General features: G+C 39.5%; 1 protein-coding gene across 1 annotated transcript in view; it reads left to right on the forward strand.

Moving 5' to 3' along the window:
- Window positions 1–21020, forward strand: part of LOC310632939 (protein spinster homolog 3-like) — a 35525-nt gene that overhangs the window by 4275 nt on the left and 10230 nt on the right. The window contains exons 2-8 of the mRNA XM_083350394.1: window positions 1441–1506; window positions 4770–4906; window positions 12095–12246; window positions 13380–13446; window positions 15669–15805; window positions 18883–19035; window positions 20472–20661. Of these exons, the coding sequence (XP_083206520.1) occupies window positions 1441–1506; window positions 4770–4906; window positions 12095–12246; window positions 13380–13446; window positions 15669–15805; window positions 18883–19035; window positions 20472–20661 (902 nt within the window). The remainder of the gene's footprint in view (window positions 1–1440; window positions 1507–4769; window positions 4907–12094; window positions 12247–13379; window positions 13447–15668; window positions 15806–18882; window positions 19036–20471; window positions 20662–21020) is intronic.

Raw genomic sequence — 21020 nt, forward strand, 5'->3', positions numbered from 1 at the left:
TTCTGTGTAATTTTGCCATCTCTTCTTAATCTCTTCTGCCTCTGTTAGGTCCCTGCCATTTTGGTCCTTTATCATGCCCATTTTTGCATTGAACGTTCCCTTCATCTCTCCAATTTTCTTGAAAAGATCTCTGGTCCTCCCTATTCTATTGTTTTCTTCTATTTCTTTGCACTGTTCATTTACGAAGGCATTCTTATCTCTTCTAGCTATTCTCTGGAATTCTGCATTCAATTGGGCGTATCTTTCTTTTTCTCCCTTGCCTTTCGCTTCCCTCCTTTCCTCAGCTATTTGCAAAGCTTCCTCAGACAGCCATTTTGCTTTCTTGCATTTCTTTTTCTTTGGGATGGTTTTGGTTGCTACCTCTTGTACAATGTTGCGAACCTCTGTTGGTATATTTACCAACTGACAAATTGGTGAATTGCCCTAGGGATTTTCTCAGGTTGCAGATATTCTTCTTGTTTGAAAATAGGTATCTCAAATCTTAAAAAATTTACTTTACTAAGCTTCAAACCTGCCTTTGCTAAACAGCTTTTCCTCATATGACATCCTCCACCTGTTTAAACCATATAATTTATCCCTCACCTTTGCCTATTCTGCCATAAGAGGATCAGAACTGAAGTATAAATAATCTGAATACTACCTTTTCAGAAAATGTTGGACCACAGTATCAAATGTAGACATCCAGGAGACCTGGTTTAAAAATGTTGACTAAGTCAATGTTTATTGGGAGGTCTAAGGTGAGCTTTATATTTTGCAAGATAACACACACTCATTTTCTGAATTGATAAAATCCATGGATCTATAAACCAGCGTTTCCCAACCTTAGGAACTTGAAGATGCGTGGACTTCAACTCCCAGAATTCCCGAAGTCCACGCATCTTCAAGTTCCTAAGGTTGGGAAACGCTGCTATAAACTAACCAAACAGATTCACTCAGTATATTAAGCCAGAAAAAGGCTAACCAAAGTTAAATCTAACTAAATCTTAACATGTTGTTTGAATGCAGCTTCTACGGCTTAAAATAACATTTGGAGAGTTTTAACTGGTTAAAGAGAATTAAGACAGTTCTGTTTCAGCCTAAACGTAAAATCCATTATTTTGAGGATAAAATGTAGAGTGAGGTCATTTTTTTATTTACTATTTACTATTTCAGCTTCAAATTGATTCTGGCTTGCTCCAAGTATAAGAACAAGATAAAAATGTATAATTTATATAAAAAATAGTAAACAAGATGATGAATCTGATGAACAACACATAAGCTTATAACACACAACAAAAGGAGCCTAGTCACCATGACCCAGAATCTGGGAAAAGAATCAGGTGCTAACTGATCGTTTGCTATGAAACTCCTGGAGTCAGGATAGGACAACACCACCACAAATGTAATCTATTAAATTAATCTATTCGATATATTAATCTGTTCCATATCTTTTTTTTCCAGGAGTGCTTCTGGACATACAGAACTACTTTAATTTTAAAGACCAGACTGCGGGCCTGTTACACACTGGTAAAACAATTCTCTATCCCAGGACTGATATCCTCTTTTAATCTTTTGGTTTAGTTGGTACATATATTCTGAAAGTAAATTACTACTGTGCTTTTAATTTGCAAAATGAGGAAAACAAATATGGACATTTAAATGTAGGGACAATGGAAGCCAATTTAATACAATAGTTAAAACAGATTTTGTTGGCAGGTCTTCTACATGTATTGGGATGACAAAGCCCAGAATTCATGGCTTTTCTCCATGGAAATTATGGGAGTTGAACTCTCAACTCATTTGTAAGTTAGACTTTGGTTGCCACAATAAAAGAAGAAGTTGAGATTCCAGAAAGACTGCAGAGAAGAACAACAAAGTTGATTAGGGGACTGAAGGCTAAAACATGAAGTTTGGTTGCAGGAATTGGGTATGTCTAATGAAAAGAAAGACTGGGGTGATATAATTGCAGTGTTCCAATATCTCAGGGGCTGCCACAAAGAAGAGGGAGTCAAGCTGTTCTCCAAAGAACCTGAAGGCAGGACAAGAAGCAACAGATGGAAACTAAGCAAGGAGAGAAGCAACCTAGAACTAAGGAGAAACTTCCTGACAGTTCCTGCATTTGCACTTATGACTACCACATTTGCTTAATGATCAACTCAAAAAAATTGCAAAATCCATTTTATGACAGTCATGACTTAAGACCGTAATGGGGAGGCTCCATTACAGTTGTAACTCGAGGACTAAGAGTGCAAAGAAAAGCAACAAAGATGATCAGGGGACTGGAGGCTAAAACATATAAGGAACGGTTGCTGGAATTGGGTATGTCTACTTTAATGAAGAGAAGGATGAGGGGGGACATGATAGCAGTGTTCCAATATCTCAGGGGCTGCCACAAAGAAGAGGGAGTCAAGCTATTCTCCAAAGCACCTGAAAGCAGGACAAGAAGCAACGGATGGAAACTAATCAAGGAGAGAAGCAACCTAGAACTAAGGAGAAACTTCCTGACAGTTAGAACAATTAATCAGTGGAACAACTTGCCACCAGAAGTGGTGGATGCTCCAACAGTGGAGGTTTTAAAGAAGAGATTGGACAACCATTTGTCTGAATGGTTTCCTACTTGTGCAGCAGGTTGGTCCCTTCCAACTCTGTTACAGTATTCTGTTATAACAGTGATATACAGCAAGAGGGTCAAGGTGGATACCCTGAAGAAGCTTAAAAGTCATTATCCAAGTTAAGGAGCAATGATCTGCCAATATCACCACCCAAAATTTAATTTCTAGATTCTTCTGGCTCCCATGAAGCAGGGAAGGGCACATACAGCCCCTTAAATCATGTTCAGTAAGCATCCATACATCCTAGACCTAGATAATATGGCCAATGGTTGGAAATTGTAGCTTAATGACACTTAGGAAACATGTGCTACATCATCCCTGCACTTGGGAAGCAGGGCAACTTCTAATTCAAAGCTTGGTCAACTGCTAGAGTCAAAAGTTCTATACTCATTGTATGATATGACTCATATAAGGAAGCTCTCTATGTATATTTAAAAGAAATGATGCACTTCTCCACCCACCTTGCTTTTGGAAATTTAAAAAAAACCCTAAGGGTTGATGTTCCATAGAAAACTGAATTTCTATGCACCTAATTTCATATCCTGTGCTTCTCAAGAGACGTTGTGGTGGCTAACTTCTCTAAACGTAGGGCCTTTGTGATGCTGTTTGATGACATTATTCTTCATTTTGCCATTGCTTTCAGTATTTCCCACATTTAAAAAAAATGAATGGCTTGGATTATAATTATCTTGACATATGACTGCTGTCATTAAGAGGGTCATCATGTGACCATGCCCAATGTTATTACCTTTTTTGCAGCAGTTGTTAAGTGCACATGGCAATCATTAAATGAGTTCCTAAATGGACTTTTTTTTTGCTGGAAACCAGAAGTAAACACCAGAAACAGGCGAAACAATGTCAAAAAACACAGTCACATGATCATGGAACACTTTAAATGGCCATAAATTGGATTTAAAATTAAAAAGGGTATCTACTTAACCAAATTCAGGCATACAGGTAGTCCTCAACTTAGGGCTGGTCAATTAATGACCGTTTGAAGTTATGATGGACTTCCAAAATGCTATTTACGACTCATCCTCAATGTTATGACTACCAATAACCTATTGGTGAGTGTCAAATCTCAACAATCTTCGATTTCTTGTCCTCATTCTCTCAATCTTCCAAGTGAATCAGCCCTATAGAAGAAACAGATGCCCTGTAGACCTAAAGCTAGTTTTGTTAGAACAGCTATAGTAATAGTATCTTACAATCACATTTCTATATAGATATACATATCCATATATACTGTATATATCAATACAGGTAGCCTCGACGTACGACCACAACTGAGCCCAAAATGTCTGTTGTTAAGTGAGACATTTGTTAAGTGTGTTTTGCCCCATTTTACAACCTTTCTTGCCCCAGTTGTTAAGTGAATCACTAAAGTTGATAAGTTAGTAAGCCAGTTTTTAAGTGAATCTGGCTTCCCTGTTGACTGTGCTTGTCAGAAGATTACAAAAAGTGGTCACATGGCCTCAAGACCCTGCAACCGTCATAAATATGAGTCGGTTGCCAAGCATCTAAATTCTGATCACATGACCATGGAGATGCTCCAATGGTCGTAAGTGTGAAAAACGGTCATTAAGTCATCTTTTTCAGTGCCGTTGTAACTTTGAACAGTCACCATATGAACTGTGAATTGAGGACAGTAGCCAGTAGTACCCAGCACTTAATATTACTTAGTACTTAGTAGTACTTAGAAGCCAACAATGATTCCCCAGAAGGGAGTTTTGTATCTAAGGTGTCGCTATTAAAAGGCCCTTTTGTTGTCACCATTCTCATGCCAGTTATGTAGATAAGAACATGAGCTTGGTCAGTTTATTGCAGATTAGGTTTTACTGTAAGGAATGTTCTTCTGTGTTCCGGGGCCCTAAGCCTTTTAGGGACTTGCATTTTAATGTTAACAATTTGAAGAGGATCCAGTAATTCACAGTTGCCAGTGGAGCACCTTAAATATTGATATTGTGGGATTCCAATTAACTGTCCAATTCAGCAATTGGATAGCTGTGTTCTTCATCAATAGCAGCGTGTGTCTCATCTTCTAGGATAATTCCAGGTGAAACAGACTGTAATGAATCTAGAGTGGGATGACAAATGCACTAAAATGATAGTTGTGTTGAAAGTCAGGTGAGGTTATTCACCTGTCTTTATCATTACTCTCCTTTCTTTTCATGGCAGTTTTCATTCTCTGTTTCTTGTTCTCGGCTCCTGTTTTTGGATACCTTGGGGACCGATACAATCAGAAAATCATCCTCAGCATTGGAATATCCTTCTGGTCAACTGTTACCTTTTGTAGCTCCTTCATCCCTGCCTCGGTAAGAGAGATTATTTGCCTTGGTGTATTCCTCTCTGCTCCATTCTGGATCAACTCTTTGTCCTAGTGCCAATCTGTTTAAATATTTAGAGATTATAGAGTGCATGCATCAAGTTCAGCAATACGATGGCTGAAAACGTTTATCACGTTGCCAAGTTCTGTGCAGGAACATAGCATTTCATTGACGATTTCAATGTATTCAGCCAAGATTTCCAAAATATTGTGGGGTGTGTTGATGATGGTGATAATCATTTGTTAAATTTCTATTCTGTCTTTCTTGCAGAAATCAAGATGCTGTATATAATGCTCTCCACCTCCCCCCCCAAATTAATTAATAATGAATTAAAATGGGATTTGGACCATACTGTGGCTTTCTCAGAAGAAGCATTCAAGTAGCAAAAAAGCTAGCCAGTCCTCGCTTGTCCTTGTTTCTTGGCCCTGTCACTTTTGCATATATTTATCCATAAATCAATTTTATTTCCACACAAATCCATTAATCAAATAATGGAAATGGGCATTTAAATAGTATCTAATGCTTCTTATAAAAAATGTTGGGTCTTAAAATATGCATTTCTAAGGATGTTTTCTTGCTTTGAATTTCCAAAAGTATAACCTGTCCATAATATTGCATTAGGCCATTGATTATAGCAGATATAACAGCTGGATTTTAAGTGCTGCTTTAAGTTTTCATAATATTTAGTGGTGCTAGGAATTGCTTGTGTATTTAAGAGCTAAAGCACTCTGATGTTAATTTGCTAATAATTTGCTAATATTTTTATTTTATATTGGATTTTTAAAATAGTGCATTTTATTTTTATTTATTTTATTTTAATTCAATTTATATCCCGTCCTTCTCCGAAGACTCAGGGCGGCTTACAAGCTTAGCAGTAGCCTTCATTCTATGTATATGCCTGCTTATTAGGGCTTTCACACACCCCACAAGCGGCATTATTACAAAGTCAGCTTATTGCCCCCAACAATCTGGGTCCTCATTTTACCTACCTCGGAAGGATGGAAGGCTGAGTCAACCTTGAGCCTGGTGGGATGCGAACCTGCACTAATTGCAGGCAGCTGGTCAGAAGTACGAAGAAACTTATATATTTCTGACAAACAACAATTGCTTAAAGTCAGGTTAACAATCTGAGTTTCAGGTCAAAATATTAGGACAAGCCCAACTATATGAGTTTAGTGTCCCAGCTTTTGAATAGCTTTTTTTAGCAACATGGCAGTAATTACAAACCATTATTAAATGTTTTCCAAAGTGTATATATATATATATATATATATATATATATATATATATATATATATATATATATATATATACATATACATAATTTACACACACACACACACACACACACACACACACACACACAGATATATATATATATATATATATATATATATATATAATTTCTTTTTGTACTGACCATACTTTATGATTGAAAGAGAGTAATTTCACAACCAAAAAAACTGCCACTTTTTTCAAGAACAATCATTCATGCTCATTATTCCAAAGATTGCCTAATTTCAATCTCTTCTATTTCTTTCAACTTTTTAGAACTGGGCAACCTTTTTCAACCTGGGACATAATTTTTAAGGGAACGGTCAAAATTTTTGGCTCAATTTTCCAAGGGTAAAAGTTGAAAGCCACATTTTACCACTTAATCTCTCCCTTTTCTTTCGGGAAAAGCTAGTCTAATAGATGCAAAAAGTATATGGATTTTTGTGGAATCTTCCCCACACCTCTTATCCAAAGTTTAATATAGAAGCATGATTGAATAAAAGAATACACAGAAGATAGATATAGATCAGTATGCATTCATAATTTGGACCGCCATTGCATTTAAACTGCCCTGAGGTTGCTGGGAAGATCTACAATCTGTGAGTTAAGAAGGAGGAGGGTGGAGGAGGAAAGTAGAAACATATAGCTAAAAATCAAAAACAGCAGTACATTCAGGGCAAGTGCATCTGAGATTCCTTTCATCTCAGAATGTCTCGCTTAGTTCAGTGCAACACTTGTTTTGCAGCTGTCTTTTGCAGTACTCTTTTCAAACTTGGAAACATTCCTATCTGTAAACAAATCACAAGACTACAAGGACAGATTATTTATCTAGGGCCTGTAATCTGTGCTCTTCAGGCAGAAATTAGGTGTCCAGTTCAGCCCTTCTACTCTATTGAGCCTCCGTGCTGTCAGCCCCCTCTACCACAAAGATCCTGCAGGAGAAGGGCAGTGTAGAAGCTTTCGCTGTGTCCCTGCATAACAGATACAATGCCCTTGCTGACCTTAACAGGGACATTAAGGAGACAGGTCAAGGTAGTTTATTTTATTTATTTTATTTTAATCCCATTTATATCCCGCCCTTCTCCGAAGACTCAGGGCGGCTTACAATTTAAGCACAAACCAATGTGCTGAGCAATAGCCTTCATTCTATGTATATGCCTGCTTATTAGGGCTTTTGTCCCCCCACCAGCGGCATTATTACAAAGTCAGCTTATTGCCCCCAACAATCTGGGTCCTCATTTTACCTACCTTGGAAGGATGGAAGGCTGAGTCAACCTTGAGCCTGGTGGGATGCGAACCTGCACTAATTGCAGGCAGCTGGTGTTACTTAAGGAGGCATTAGCCCACTGCTCCACCAAGGCTATTTGAGTTGTGATGATAACTCAAATAAGCAGGGGATTGTGGTCCAAGATGAAGAACTTGTGTTTGACAGGGAGAAGTGTGAATCAGGTATTACACATCAGTCATGCAGGAAGAGAAAGCAATCCAAATAGAGAAGCCACCTTCTGGTTGGTGATTCAATTATAAGGGATATAAATTTAGGAAAGGACACAGGGATTTCGAAAGACGTCAGGTGTCTTCCAGGTGCTACTACCAGTAGGGACAAGAAGTGTATTTTTAAAATAGTCAAGAATGCCAGCAAGGACTGTGATGTGGAGGCTATTGTACATCTTGGCACTAATGATGTGTCCCAAAAAGATGTACTCTCTGTGTAGAATGATTTCCAGAGCTTGGGGCAGGAACCTAGCAGGATAGACTGTAGGCTTACTTTTTCAGAGGTCTTACCAGTGTATAAGGAGCAAAATGGAAAAGTCCAGCATATAGCAGAATTCAATATGTGGCTAAAGGAGTGTTGTAAAGGAGAAGGCTTTGGTTATATTAGTCACGATGTCTGTAGCTGGTCCAATGAAAAAATGTACAAAAGAGATGGTTTGCATCCATCCAAGAAATTCACAGATTTTCTGGAGGAATATTTAAACTAAACAATGGGGACAGTGAGTTAACATTCCTGACCCCAGCAATCTAAAAATTATAGGGTTATCAGTGCATGTAACATAGATGTGTGTGTGGACAAGAATATCAAACTTGCTGTCAAGCAAAATCAAGCTTTTAATAGTGAGTGCCACACAAAGTGCACTAACCAAACAGGAGGTAAGAAAATAGGGGAACTCAGGCACTACACAGGTTATGTAGAAAGTAAACACAGGTTCAATCATAAAGGACTCAAATGCGCAGAATATGAACACCAATGCGCAGAATATGAACAGTAAGCAGGGTGAACTAGAAATTAAGGTAAATGAGGGCAGATATGATATTGTTGCCATTACGGAAACATGGTGGGATGAAACCCACAAATGGAACACACAGCTAGAGGGATTTAAATTATTTAAAAGGAACAGACCAAACAAAAGAGGAGGTGGAGTTGCTGTATATACAAGAAATAACTACATCTCTACAGAAATAGAGCACAATAATAAAACTGTCTTGAATGCATTTGGGTCAATATAAAAAGGGGGGGATGACATTGCCATAGGTGTATACTATAGGCCACCCAATCAAACAGAGGAAATAGATGAATGTTTTGCTAGTCAACTAACTAAGGTATGTAGGAAGCACATCACAATAGTAATGGGGGACTTTAACTACTCTGACATCAACTGGGAGACAAACTCTGCACCAAGTGGAAGTTCAAACAGATTCCTGACAAACCTAGCAGACAACTTTGTCACCCAAAAAGTAGAGAAGGGAACTAGGGGATTAGCCATATTGAATCTACTCCTCACTAACAGAGATAAAATGATAGAAGTTGTTGAAGCCACAGAAACCTTGGGAAGACGTGATCATGCAATATTGGAATTCAACATTATGGAAGCACAAGCAATAGAACACAGTCAAACTAGAGTCTTGGATTTTAAGAGAGCTAATTTCAATAAACTTAGAGAGAGCTTAGGAAGGATTCCACGGATGAGAATCCTTAAGGGGAAAACAACTCAAGAAGCTTGAGAAATTTTGAAAAGTGAGATAATAAAAGCCCAGTCTAGCACAATACCAACAAAGAGGAAAAATAACAGCTTTCAAAAGAAACCAGCATGGCTGCATAAAGAACTCTCTGATAAATAGAAAGATAAAAAGGACAAGTATAAAAAGTTGAAAGAGGGGCACATAACTAAGTCAGAATTTCAGCAAAGAGCCCGTGCCTGCAAAGATGAAGTGAGGAAAGCCAAGGCTCAAAATGAAGTAAGGCTTGCGACAAAAGTAAAAAATAACAAAAAAGCTTCTTTCAACATGTAAAAAACAAGAAAAAAATTAAGGAAATGATTGGTCCATTAGTGGGGGAAAGTGCAAGAAAGTGACAAGCAATAGGGAGAAAGCAGAACTATTTAACTCATTTTTTGCATCTTTCTTTACATAATGGGAAAAAACAGTCCAACCTATCAAAAACAATACCATAAAAAACAGATTAGAAACACAAGTTAAGATAGGCAAGAAAATGGTAAGTGAGCACCTGTCCAGCCTAGACAAGTTCAAATCACTGGGACCAGATGGATTACACCCCAAGGTTCTGAAGGAGCTGGCAGATGTGATCTCAGAACCACTGAACTATATTTTTCAAAGATCATAGAGCACTAGGGAACTATCAGAGGACTGGAAAAGAGCTGGTATAGTTCCCATCTTCAAAAAAGGGAAAAAAATAGATCTAGGAAACTACAGACCTATCAGCCTGACCTCAATACCTGGGAAGATTCTGGAAAAAATAATCAAACAACGAATCAGTGAACACCTAGAGGCAAACAAAGTCATTACTAAAAGCCAACATGGGTTTGTCAAAAACAGATCATGCCAGACAAATCTTATTGCATTCTTTGACCAAATGACAAAATTAGTGGACCAGAGGAATGCTGTGGATATAATTTACTTGGACTTCAGTAAGGCATTTGATAAGGTAGATCACAACCTACTACTTGATAAGATGGATTCGTAGCTGGCTGACCGGCCATACTCAGCGTGTGGTCCTCAATGGAACTGCATCTACATGGAGGGAAATGTGTAGTGGATTGCCCCAGGACTCTGTTCTGGGCCCAGTGCTCCTCAACATCTTCATCAACAATTTGGATGAGGGGATAGATGGGGAACTCATCAAATTTGCAGACGACACCAAGCTGGCAGGAATAGCCAACACTCCAGAAGATAGGCTTAAGACACAGGAGGATCTGGACAGACTCGAACACTGGGCACTATCTAACAAAATGAAATTCAATTGTGAAAAAAGTAAGGTTCTACATTTAGGCAGGAAAAACTAAAGCTTTAATCCAAAGCTTTTTGGATTAAAATTTGGTGGAACATGCAAAAGATATTTAAGAAAAGGATAAAGTTTTGTCCGCAATTGTTTTTACTGGGCATTATTACTGATACTACTGTTGTGGACACTAAGTTGATGGTGAATTTAATTACGGCAGCAAGACTTTTAGTAGGGCAATATTGGAAGAAGGAAGAACTGCCGACTATAGAAGAATGGACTTTAAAAGTTTCCAACCTGGCGGAAATGGCAAAGATCTCAGCGTACTTGAAAGACCATTCACAACAGAGATATATTGTGGAGTGGAAAAAATGGATTGATTATATCCAGAATAAATATGGGACTAAAAAGTTTCACCTAGCATTTGAATAAGTATTGATGTGATATTTACATTGGTTGTAGTTATTTTATAAGAGTTAAAGTGCGATAGATTTAATAGTTTATTGTTGTTTGCATAAGGTAGATTATGATTGTTTGTATTTTTATACCCTGTATTTAGCTCTGCGAAGTCGGGGAGGGGGGAGGGGGAAGGGAGGGAGGTGTTGGGGAGGGTTGGGGAGAGGGGAGGGGGTTGGGAGGGGTTTTGTTTTGTTAAAAATAAAATGTATTGTAAAACTTTTCAATAAAAAAAATGAAATTCAATGGTGAAAAAAGTAAGGTTCTACATTTAGGCAAGAAAAACCAAATGCACAGTTTTAGTATAGGTGGTATCTTGCTCAATAGTAGTAACTGTGAGAGGGATCTCGGAGTCCTAGTGGACAATCACTTAGATATGAGCCAGCAGTGTGCTGCAGCTGCCAAAAAAGCCAACACAAGTGCTATGCTGCACTAACAGAGGGATAGAATCAAGATCACGTGAAGTACTAATACCACTTTACAATGCCTTGGTAAGGCCACACTTGGAATACTGCATCCAGTTTTGGTCACCATGATGTAAAAAAGATGTCAAGACTCTAGAAAGAGTGCAGAGAAAAGCAACAAAGATAATTAGGGGACTGGAGGCTAAAACATCTAAGGAATGGTTGCTGGAATTGGGTATGTCTAGTTTAATGAAAAGAAGGTTGATGGGTGACATGATAGCAGTGTTCCAATATCTCAGGGGCTGCCACAAAGAAGAGGGGGTCAAGCTATTCTCCAAAGTGCCTGAAGGCAGGACAAGAAGCAATGGATGGAAACTAGTCAAGGAGAGAAGCAACCTAGAACTAAGGACAAACTTCCTGACAGTTAGAACAATTAATCAATGGAACAACCTGCCTCCAGAAGTGGTGAATGCTCCAACACTGGAAGTCTTTAAGAAGAGACTGGACAGCCATTTGTCTGAAATGGTATAGGGTTTCCTGCCTGAGCAGGGGGTTGGACTAGATAACCTCCAAGGTCCCTTCTATCTTTATTATTTTTATTTTTATTTTTATTATTATTATTATTATTATTATTATTATTATTATTATTATTATTATTATTATTATTATTGTTGTTGTTGTTGTTGTTGTTGTTGTTATTCTTATTGTTGTTGTTGTTATAAAAGGATTGCTATTAAAATCTAAAAAATTATATTATATATTGGTGGTTGTGACTAAATGTGCCCTTTCCAAATTCTCACTTAGATGCCATGGCTGTTTTTTATTTCACGGGGACTGGTGGGTGCTGGTACCTCCAGTTTCTCCACTATAGCACCCACCATCATTGCTGACTTGTTTGAGAAGGACTACCGGACGTGGATGTTGTCAGTTTTCTACATCTTCATACCTGTTGGAAGGTAAATCTAACCATGCTCAAAGACTGAGCCTACAATTAGTAGATATATCTTTATTAGTCACATTTATATGGAAGAGCCGTGGTGGCATAGTGACTAGAATACAAGATTGCAGGCTAACTCTGCTCACTGCCAGGAGTTCGATCCTGACTGGCTCAAGGTTGTTTCAGCCTTTACTGAGATCAGTAAAATGAGGACCCAGATTTCTGGAGGCAGTTATGCTAACTCTGCAAACTGCTTAGAGAGGGCTGTAAAGCACTATGAAATGGGTAAAATCTAAGTGCTAATGCTATTCCTGCCTGTCATGCAACTTTAACTCATTGCAACTTAAATCAAAAGGACAGTGGCTAGTCTAAGGTCACCCAGTAAGTTTAATCACTGGTCTCTGGGTTTTTTATATATATAGGATTCCTTGGGGTGAATTGGGGTGAATGGGTTCTTGGGTTCAAAATTAATGGGGTTTGGGAGACATTGTCAAAATTGGATAGGATGTTATTAGGCATTGAGCCAGAGGCTTCCCCTCCCCTCCACCGTTGAACCTTGAAATTCCCATGCTGGAGGGATCTTCTGGGGCTGACTTGCCATCCTAAGTGATATGCAGTCTCTCTCTCTCTCAATGCAGGTAGTCCTTGACTTGCAACCATTCGTTTAGTGACTGAATTTACAGTGGCACTGAAAAAAGTGACTTATGACTATAACATTTATGACCGTTGCATCATCCTCATAGTCATGTGATCAAAATTCAGATGGTTGGCAACCGGTTTGTATTTATGATGGTTGCTTTATCCTGGGGTCATGTGACCCCTATTTTGTGACCTTCTGACAAGAAAGTCAGTGGGTGAAGCCAGATTCACTTAACAAATGTGTTATTAACTACAGTGATTCAGCTGTGGGAAGAAAGGTGCTAAATTGGGATAAAACAATTGTCACACACAACAAATGAAACATAGGGTTCAACTGTGGTCATAAATCAAGGACTCTGAGTTCGGAGATCTCAATTAAAATCGTTTATCGCTCCCTCCAGAATGTAGCATGTGGAATAACGGGTTGAAATGATAGGAAGGAGGCACAACACAGGAGGTGGGACTCTGTGTCTTTCAGGGCCTCTTTCAACCTGGAATTTTCCTCCCTTGCAGTGGACTCGGTTACATCCTGTCATCTGGAGTGGCGCGTGCAAGTGGCTACTGGGGCTGGGGCTTCAGGGTGAGTCTTGGTTGGTCAGACCTACCTTTAAAAGAGAATCCCCCTGGATTGAAATGGTGGGGTTCTGTCAATCGGTTAGTAGTGTAACTTCTACCTTCTCTTTCAGCTGGTTTTAAGAAAATGTTGAAAAAGAAATCATGTACACAATGATGCTGACATAGTTCTGCAATGTTAGAATGTTTGTCTTTGTATGTGATCAATCCCTCTCTCCTATCTATATCTATCTATCTATCTATCTATCTATCTATCTATCTATCTATCTATCTATCTATCTATCTATCTATCTATCTATCCTAGTCTATCTATCATGTGTCTATCATCTAATCTATCTATTATCTATCATCTATATCATCTAATCTATATCATCTATCATTTGTCTATCTATCATCTAATCTATCATCTATCATCTGTCTGTCTGTCTGTCTATCTGTCTGTCTGTCTGTCTGTCTGTCTGTCTGTCTGTCTGTCTGTCTATCTATCTATCCCTGAAAATAAGATTGGGTCTTATATTAATTTTTGCTCCAAAAGTTGCATTAGAGCTTATTTTCAGGTGATGCCTTATTTTCGGGGAAATATGGTACTCAATGTGTCCATCTGGCTGACCATCTTAACTGGGGCTTATTTTGGGGGTGGGGCTTATATTACGAGCATCCTGAAAAATCAAGCTAGGGTTTATTTTCCAGTTGGGTCTTATTTTTGGGGAAACATGGTATCTATCTGTCTGTCTGTCTGTCTGTCTGTCTGTCTGTCTGTCCGTCCGTCCGTCTGTCTATCTGTCTGTCTATCTATCTTATGTCTGTCTGTCTATCTATCTATCTATCTATCTATCTATCTATCTATCTATCTATCTATCTATCTATTTTATGTCTATCTATCTATCAATCATCTAATCTATTATCTATTATCTATCATCTATCATCTATCATCTGTCTATCATCTAATCTATCATCCTATCTATCTATCTATCTATCTATCTATCTATCTATCTATCTATCTATCTCCAGCCACCCATCCACCCATCCAGCCATCTAGACATACACACACTGTTTGTATGTTTATATATTTTAGCTATTTTACTATTTAGATAAACTATAAAAATGAAGTGATAATTTAGAAGAAAGTGAAAATGAGAAGTCAAATTGTTCTTCTTTGATGATAGTTTATCAGAAGTTGGGAGGAAGAAAATTAAATATTTTCTTGCCCCTTCTTCTCATATGCCTGTTTCCTGATGGTGGCTCCATCCTCCAGCCAGTTAGTCATAGTATCACAATCACTCTAAAGCAGTGTTTTCAACATTGGCAACTTGAAGATGTGTGGAGTTCAACTCCCAGAAGTTCTCAGCCAGCATAGCTGGCTAGACAATTCTGGGAATTGGAGCCCACACATCTTCAAACTGCCAATGTTGAGAAACACTGCTCTAAAGGTCCTCAGAATAATGAAGTAGCCATGGCAGCAAATTGTAGGCAGGCTTTATCACCAGCACTTCACTATTCGTGGCATCTTTAGACTCTCTTTGAATGAGAGTGGAGAATTTCTCTGGAGAACAGGTCAGGGGGACAGTGAGGTTCAATCCCAGTCTGCCATGCTGTTCAATCTGCCACATAAACCAATTGCATCACTGTGTAAGCTTCTTGTAATTATGGACAGAATTAAATGTGATCCTGGAAGAAGTGCATTTATCCTGTATCAGTGGGGATAGAAAGATTCCCCTTGTTGCGACTGTGGTGCTAATATGAAAACTATTAAACATATTGTGCAAGATTGTCTATGACATGCATTCTCCAGTTTCTTAGAACAGCTGCCCCCAACCTTTTGGGCACCAGGGACCAGTGTTCTATAGGGAGACATTTTCCCATGGACTGGAGGAGGTCTGGTTTTTCATGCTGCCTGCATCCCACGGATAGGGCTTCGCTTGTTTGTGTGCCCAGGTTTCTGGCTTGCTGTGGACCGTTGCTGGTCCACAGACCAGGGGTTGGGGACCCCTGCCCTAAAAGCAATACCAGAGGCGATTGCCTGGATAGCTAAATTGGATATCCAGTTATGAGGCCACTGCTGAATCCCCGTACTAGTTTTGTATATAATTACGTGGATTGTATGTACATGTTTACTTCTCTTTGTCATGTTCTCATCATATGCTAAATAAACATTATATCCTTGTGGCAATGGCCTTTCAGCTTCTCCTAATTGTCCTTGTTGAATCACTGTTGCTTCTGTCTCTGTAGGTTACTCCTTTTATGGGACTTGCAGGGTTGATCCTCCTAATTATTTTAGTCCCTAAACCAATGAACAAGAAGCTCATAGCTGGCAAGCATATCAGAAACTCAGCCTGGTTCAAAGACATTTGTTCTCTTTGCAAAAAGTAAGGTATTTCTTTTCCTGCTCTTGCATAACAGCCCTTCAAGTTTCTAGTCATTACATTGTTTGTTGCATTTGTCAGTACCTGTGTGCATACAGTTTTGTTTCCTCCCGTGTAGCAGATCTTGCATATACGGGAACACATATCTGATCATCACTAAGGCATCCCAAATCTGTCTTTTCAACGGTAGCATCAGTTAATATTTGCAGGCACTAGAGGGGGATGTTGGCTTGCAGAAATCTTATTTTCTTTGTAGGCATACTTTATCCTGAATATAAATCCTCAGACACTTTTCTCTCAATTGGGTCTGCAACTTTCAGGGTTCTTCACCAGCAAGGCAATAGTTAAATCTGAAAAATAATGCTTGGGGAAAGTAGATTTAGTGGCATAATTCATTGTAGTGCTTTAAGTCTACAGTATTTGTTCTGCAGCTTCGCAGATATTTAACTTCTGAAATTCTTATCATCAGAAAATGTGCATTCAAAATGCTCTAAAATCCTTACTGAATCTATCCACTGAACACGCTTCAGATGATGAATAATTTAACTAATTTTTTCTGACTTTGCACTATTTATCAGATGATAATTTAATGCAGCAGCAGCCACATCAAGCTCCAGGGACTTCCCAAATGCCATGCCCATCACGATGTCATTATGCAAAGGCCATAATTTAGTACTCGTGTCACAATGTGTTACACAAATATGTAAGTCACATCACGGCATTGTAACACATCAGTTGTCCCCCTGTGCCTTTCCCAGCCTCCTATTGGCTGAGTTTGCCCAGCACACATTACCCTGTAGAAGCTAAGCAAGATTAAAACTAACCAAGCCTAACTGACTTGACTGTAAATGCAGCCATGTTCTAGAATGGCTATTTACTCATTTTAAAAAGCTGTATCATTTGCTACTCAACCTCTCTTCCCCTAAAAGGTGGGCAGCAGACACACTGGGATAAAAATTGCATGTGCCAATTTTTACATACAGAGGCATATTTGCAAATGCAGATCCTACTGTATATTTAAATAGAAATATATTTCACCATTGTGGGAAAACACTGACCAGATAAAGTGGCTGCCTGTTATCAAGCTTCTCTTCAGAGGCTCTGATTGTTCTTGATCATTCAGCTGACACGGGACTAGCCAGCTGTTCAAAAACAAGAGAGGTTCACATTCTATTTTATTTTAAATGGCTTTATTTATTGAATTAAACCAAAATGATATTAATTTGACGGAACTGCACCATCAGGAGATGTCTGATGTCAATGTGAACTAAAAAACCCCTGCACTCAATATGTAATTTTAGGAGAAGGGTGTTTGCAGAGTGGAGCTTCTGACAAAAAAAAGTTTCTCTTCCTAGTTATTCTTTAAGGAAAGTCCATACAAGCAGGAGTGCCTTAATGGTCCCAGCAATTAGCTATAGTTAGGTGAAAGAAGACTGCAAGTAATTTGACTGATTTAATCAGTGCTTTTTTTGTAAAAGAAAAAGGTGCCGGAACTCACACATGTCATACAACCCACCTTGCCTACCCTATAAGGTTCCATCCAAAAAAGGTGCCGGAACTCCGTTCTGAGCGTTCAATGACAAAAAAAGCCCTGGATTTAATATGATTTACTTAGCACGATGTGCATGTTTGCAAACCATTTTTATGATGTAGTCACTGTCTGTACGGAGCCCCTCCCCCCAAATTTGCAATACATAGCCTCCCCGCCCCCAATTTGCTATTCATATAAGATTGCATCAGCAGAACTGATCAACAAATGGCCAAGTTTTGGCAATAGAATTTTCATAAAACTTTGCTAAAATAAGCGGGAAATAGAATATTAAGCCTCTGCAAGCCAAAATATATAATTTCCAGTCTGTAATTCTTTCTCCCCCCCCAAGCAAAACCAATCCAAAGGGCTGAAAATATTTGGCCTCTACCTCCAGTGATGCCACTACATCAACAAACAAACTTTCGCCCAGGTTCGCCTGGTGCGCCAGTTGCGGCCCTATCTAAGCCGGGATGATCTATGCACGGTCACTCATGCGCTCGTGACCTCTCGACTGCAACGCTCTCTACATGGGGCTGCCCTTGAGGACCACTCGGAGGCTCCAACTGGTACAGAATGCAGCCGCGAGAGTTGTGTTGGGAGTCTCCCGATACTCCCACGTTACACCTCTGCTCCGTGAGCTGCATTGGTTACCAGTTGCCTTCCAGGTGAGATTCAAGGTACTAGTAATGGTGTTCAAAGCCCTACATGGCAGGGGTCCGGAGTACCTGAGGGAACACCTGCTGCCGGCATCGACTTCCCTCCGTCCTGTGCGCTCCCACAGAGAGGGCCTCCTCAGGGTGCCACCGGTCAGAGAATGTCGACTGGTGGCCCCCAGGGGGAGATCCTTCTCTGTGGGCGCCCCGGAGCTATGGAATCAGCTACCGGTTGAGCTCCGGATGGCGCCCGACCTTCGCTCCTTTCGCCGCGATCTAAAAACATACTTTTTTGAACAAGCTGGCCTGGCCTGATGAGGGGATTGGGGGGGGTTGTTATTGTTATTTTATTAGGTTTTAAAGATGTATTTTAGTATGTGGGCATTTATTTAATCTTGTTTTAACTTTTGTAGTCTGTATTTTTATTCTTGCCCTATTCACCGCCCTGAGTCCTTCGGGAGAAGAGCGGTATAGAAATATTATTAAATTAAAAATTAAATTAAATATCTTCTTGCATGTCCTGGAGACCAAAATACTTTTGAAAAATAATTATTCCACTGAGGCCAAGAAAGGGCTTCCTCTTTCTCATTTAAAATTCAATACTCAGCCAATTATAGGATATTTTTTTAAACAAAGTAGAATAGTAAATGCTGTGATTCATTGTCACAAATGAACATCCGTTAGGAATCCTGTCCCAAGTTCTTGGTGGCCTTCGTACCAATAGCTTAAATCTGGACTAGAAGCAAAGTGGGTACCTGTGTATTTTAACAAGAGGCCACTTGAGGGAGCTGTAGAACATCCTTTTGTCTTCATCCTCTGACATCTTGACCACAGAACTTGATGGCTCTTCTTTCTCTGTCATTTCTTCATCCATGCCTGCTTTCTCTGTCTCCCAGCTGGAGTTTTGTAGGATCCTCGCTGGGTGTAACTTGCATGGGTTTCATCACTGGCGCTCTCGGTTTCTGGATTCCTGTGTTCCTTTACAGAGCTGAGGTTGCTTTGGATATTCTACAACCATGCAGCAAGGAACCATGTCAAAACCACAACAGGTAAGGCAAACTCTTGTCTTAAATGCTTACTTATTTGATTTTTTATCCTGCCTTGATTTTTGGCCAGCAGGATGGCATGTATACATGATGTTCCCTCCTCTTGTTTCCTCATAACGGCATCTTGTGAGGCGAGTTGGGTTGAGAGAGGGGGAATGGCCCAAAGTCACCCAGCTGGTTGTCATTCCTAAGGGGGGGGAGACTAGAATTCACAGTCTTCCAGTTTCCAGCCCAGCCTTTAGCCACCACGCCAAACTGCCTCTTGAAAAACCTTGGAAAAACAAATGGAGATTGTAGGAGATGCCTGGAAAGATTTATGGGATTCCTCTAGTTCTGCTGGCTGTTTGAACTGATAGAAAAAGTCCTAAGCATAGCAACGAAGTCAAAGGAAAATAGACTTTGTGGCAAAGCCCAAGTGATGAGAATACAAGACAATGCAAGAAACAGGACCTTGGATAGCTCCAGATATGTTTTGGCAGCTGAGACTTTTCTCTGTTACACTTATTGGCTGGCTTTCTGGGCAAGATTATCCAGAAACCTTGATTAATCAGTACAATATAGGCTGAGCCTTTATCCCCGTCAATTTCAGTATTTAAATGAAAATGTTGTTCAAACTAAAATGGTTACCAGATTAGAGTATTTTAAATAAGCTGATTTAATTGAGAACAATTAACCAGTGGAAGGGCTTGCCTTTAGCAGTTGTAGTGCTCCATCACTGGAGGCTTTTAAGAAGAGACTGGATAGGCACTTGTCTGGAATGGTATAGGGTTGCCTGCTGGAGAAGGGGATTGGACTAGAAGACCTCTAAGGTCCCTTCCAACTCTGTTATTCTGCTAAGTTAGGATAGTGTACTTCAGATTAACTAATATGCTGCTGCTTCAAGTTCAAATGATACAATGACTCAGAAACCTGCTTAAGGAAACTTCTGCAGCAGGAGCAAAATGGAACTGGGCACATTTTAGTGTGCATGTTCCCGTAGACATTATCTCAGCAATCAACGTCTAGCAGGAGGGGGTGCAAAGAAACCATAGCCCTGAGTGAATCACGGTGATTTTTTTTCCAAAGAAAACAAAGAAAAAGGGGGGGAAAAGGAATGGCTGCTTCGAGGTCCTGAAAAAAAAACATAAAGTCTTTCTTGTTTTATGGCAGCCTTCCCAAATATGATATGCCTTTCTGTAGTTTGGATGTCAGTTCTGACCTCCCTAGCTGGCTGGGTTGGAGGGAATTGCACCCTAAAATTTATTTATTCTCTCTCTCTCTCTCTCTCTCTCTCTCTCTCTCTCTCTCTCTCTCTCTCTCTCTCTCTCTCTCCCCTCCCTCCCTCTCCCTCTTCCCCATCCTACCTCTCTCTCATTTAGCAATTTATTAAATTTCTATACCAAAAGGCACCAGTAAATGAATGCTGTTGATAACACATTGCATTTTTGCTTGGTCATTAGTGAGATATTTGGAGGGGTCACCATAGCAACTGGCATTTTGGGGGTCGTTGTAGGAGCAGAAGCTGCCCGAAGATACAAGAAGATTAACGCCAAGGCTGACCCTCTTATCTGTGCGGTGGGCTTGCTCAGTTCAGCTCCATGCATGTATTTGGCTATTATGATGGCTGAGAAGAGTATTGTAGCTGCGTATGTAAGTGACCAAAGAATTCATATATTTAATGGATGACTTTTGTTTTCACTTAAAGTAGCTCCAGTTGAAACCCACCTCATTATTTACCCCCTCATGTTACTCCCCAGAAAAGGTTGGGGATTATGGAATCAAGAGTCCCGCACTTCTAGAGTGTGTCAGCTAGTTGAGAAGCCATTTTAAAGTTCACTCATTGACCACAGAGAATCTATTGCTTTGATGGGCACCTTGAAATATGTAGGATTGAATAATTTGAGCCCTCAAATTTGTGAGGGAAAGGACAGGAAGATTGCTAGAAACAAGTGAAATGTTATGATTTCAGCATTCAGTACACATTCAACTAAAAGTATGGCCAGAGGATG

The sequence above is a fragment of the Vipera ursinii genome (genome assembly GCF_947247035.1).
Source record: "Vipera ursinii genome assembly, chromosome: 1".
NCBI classification, from domain to species: Eukaryota; Metazoa; Chordata; class Lepidosauria; order Squamata; family Viperidae; genus Vipera; species Vipera ursinii.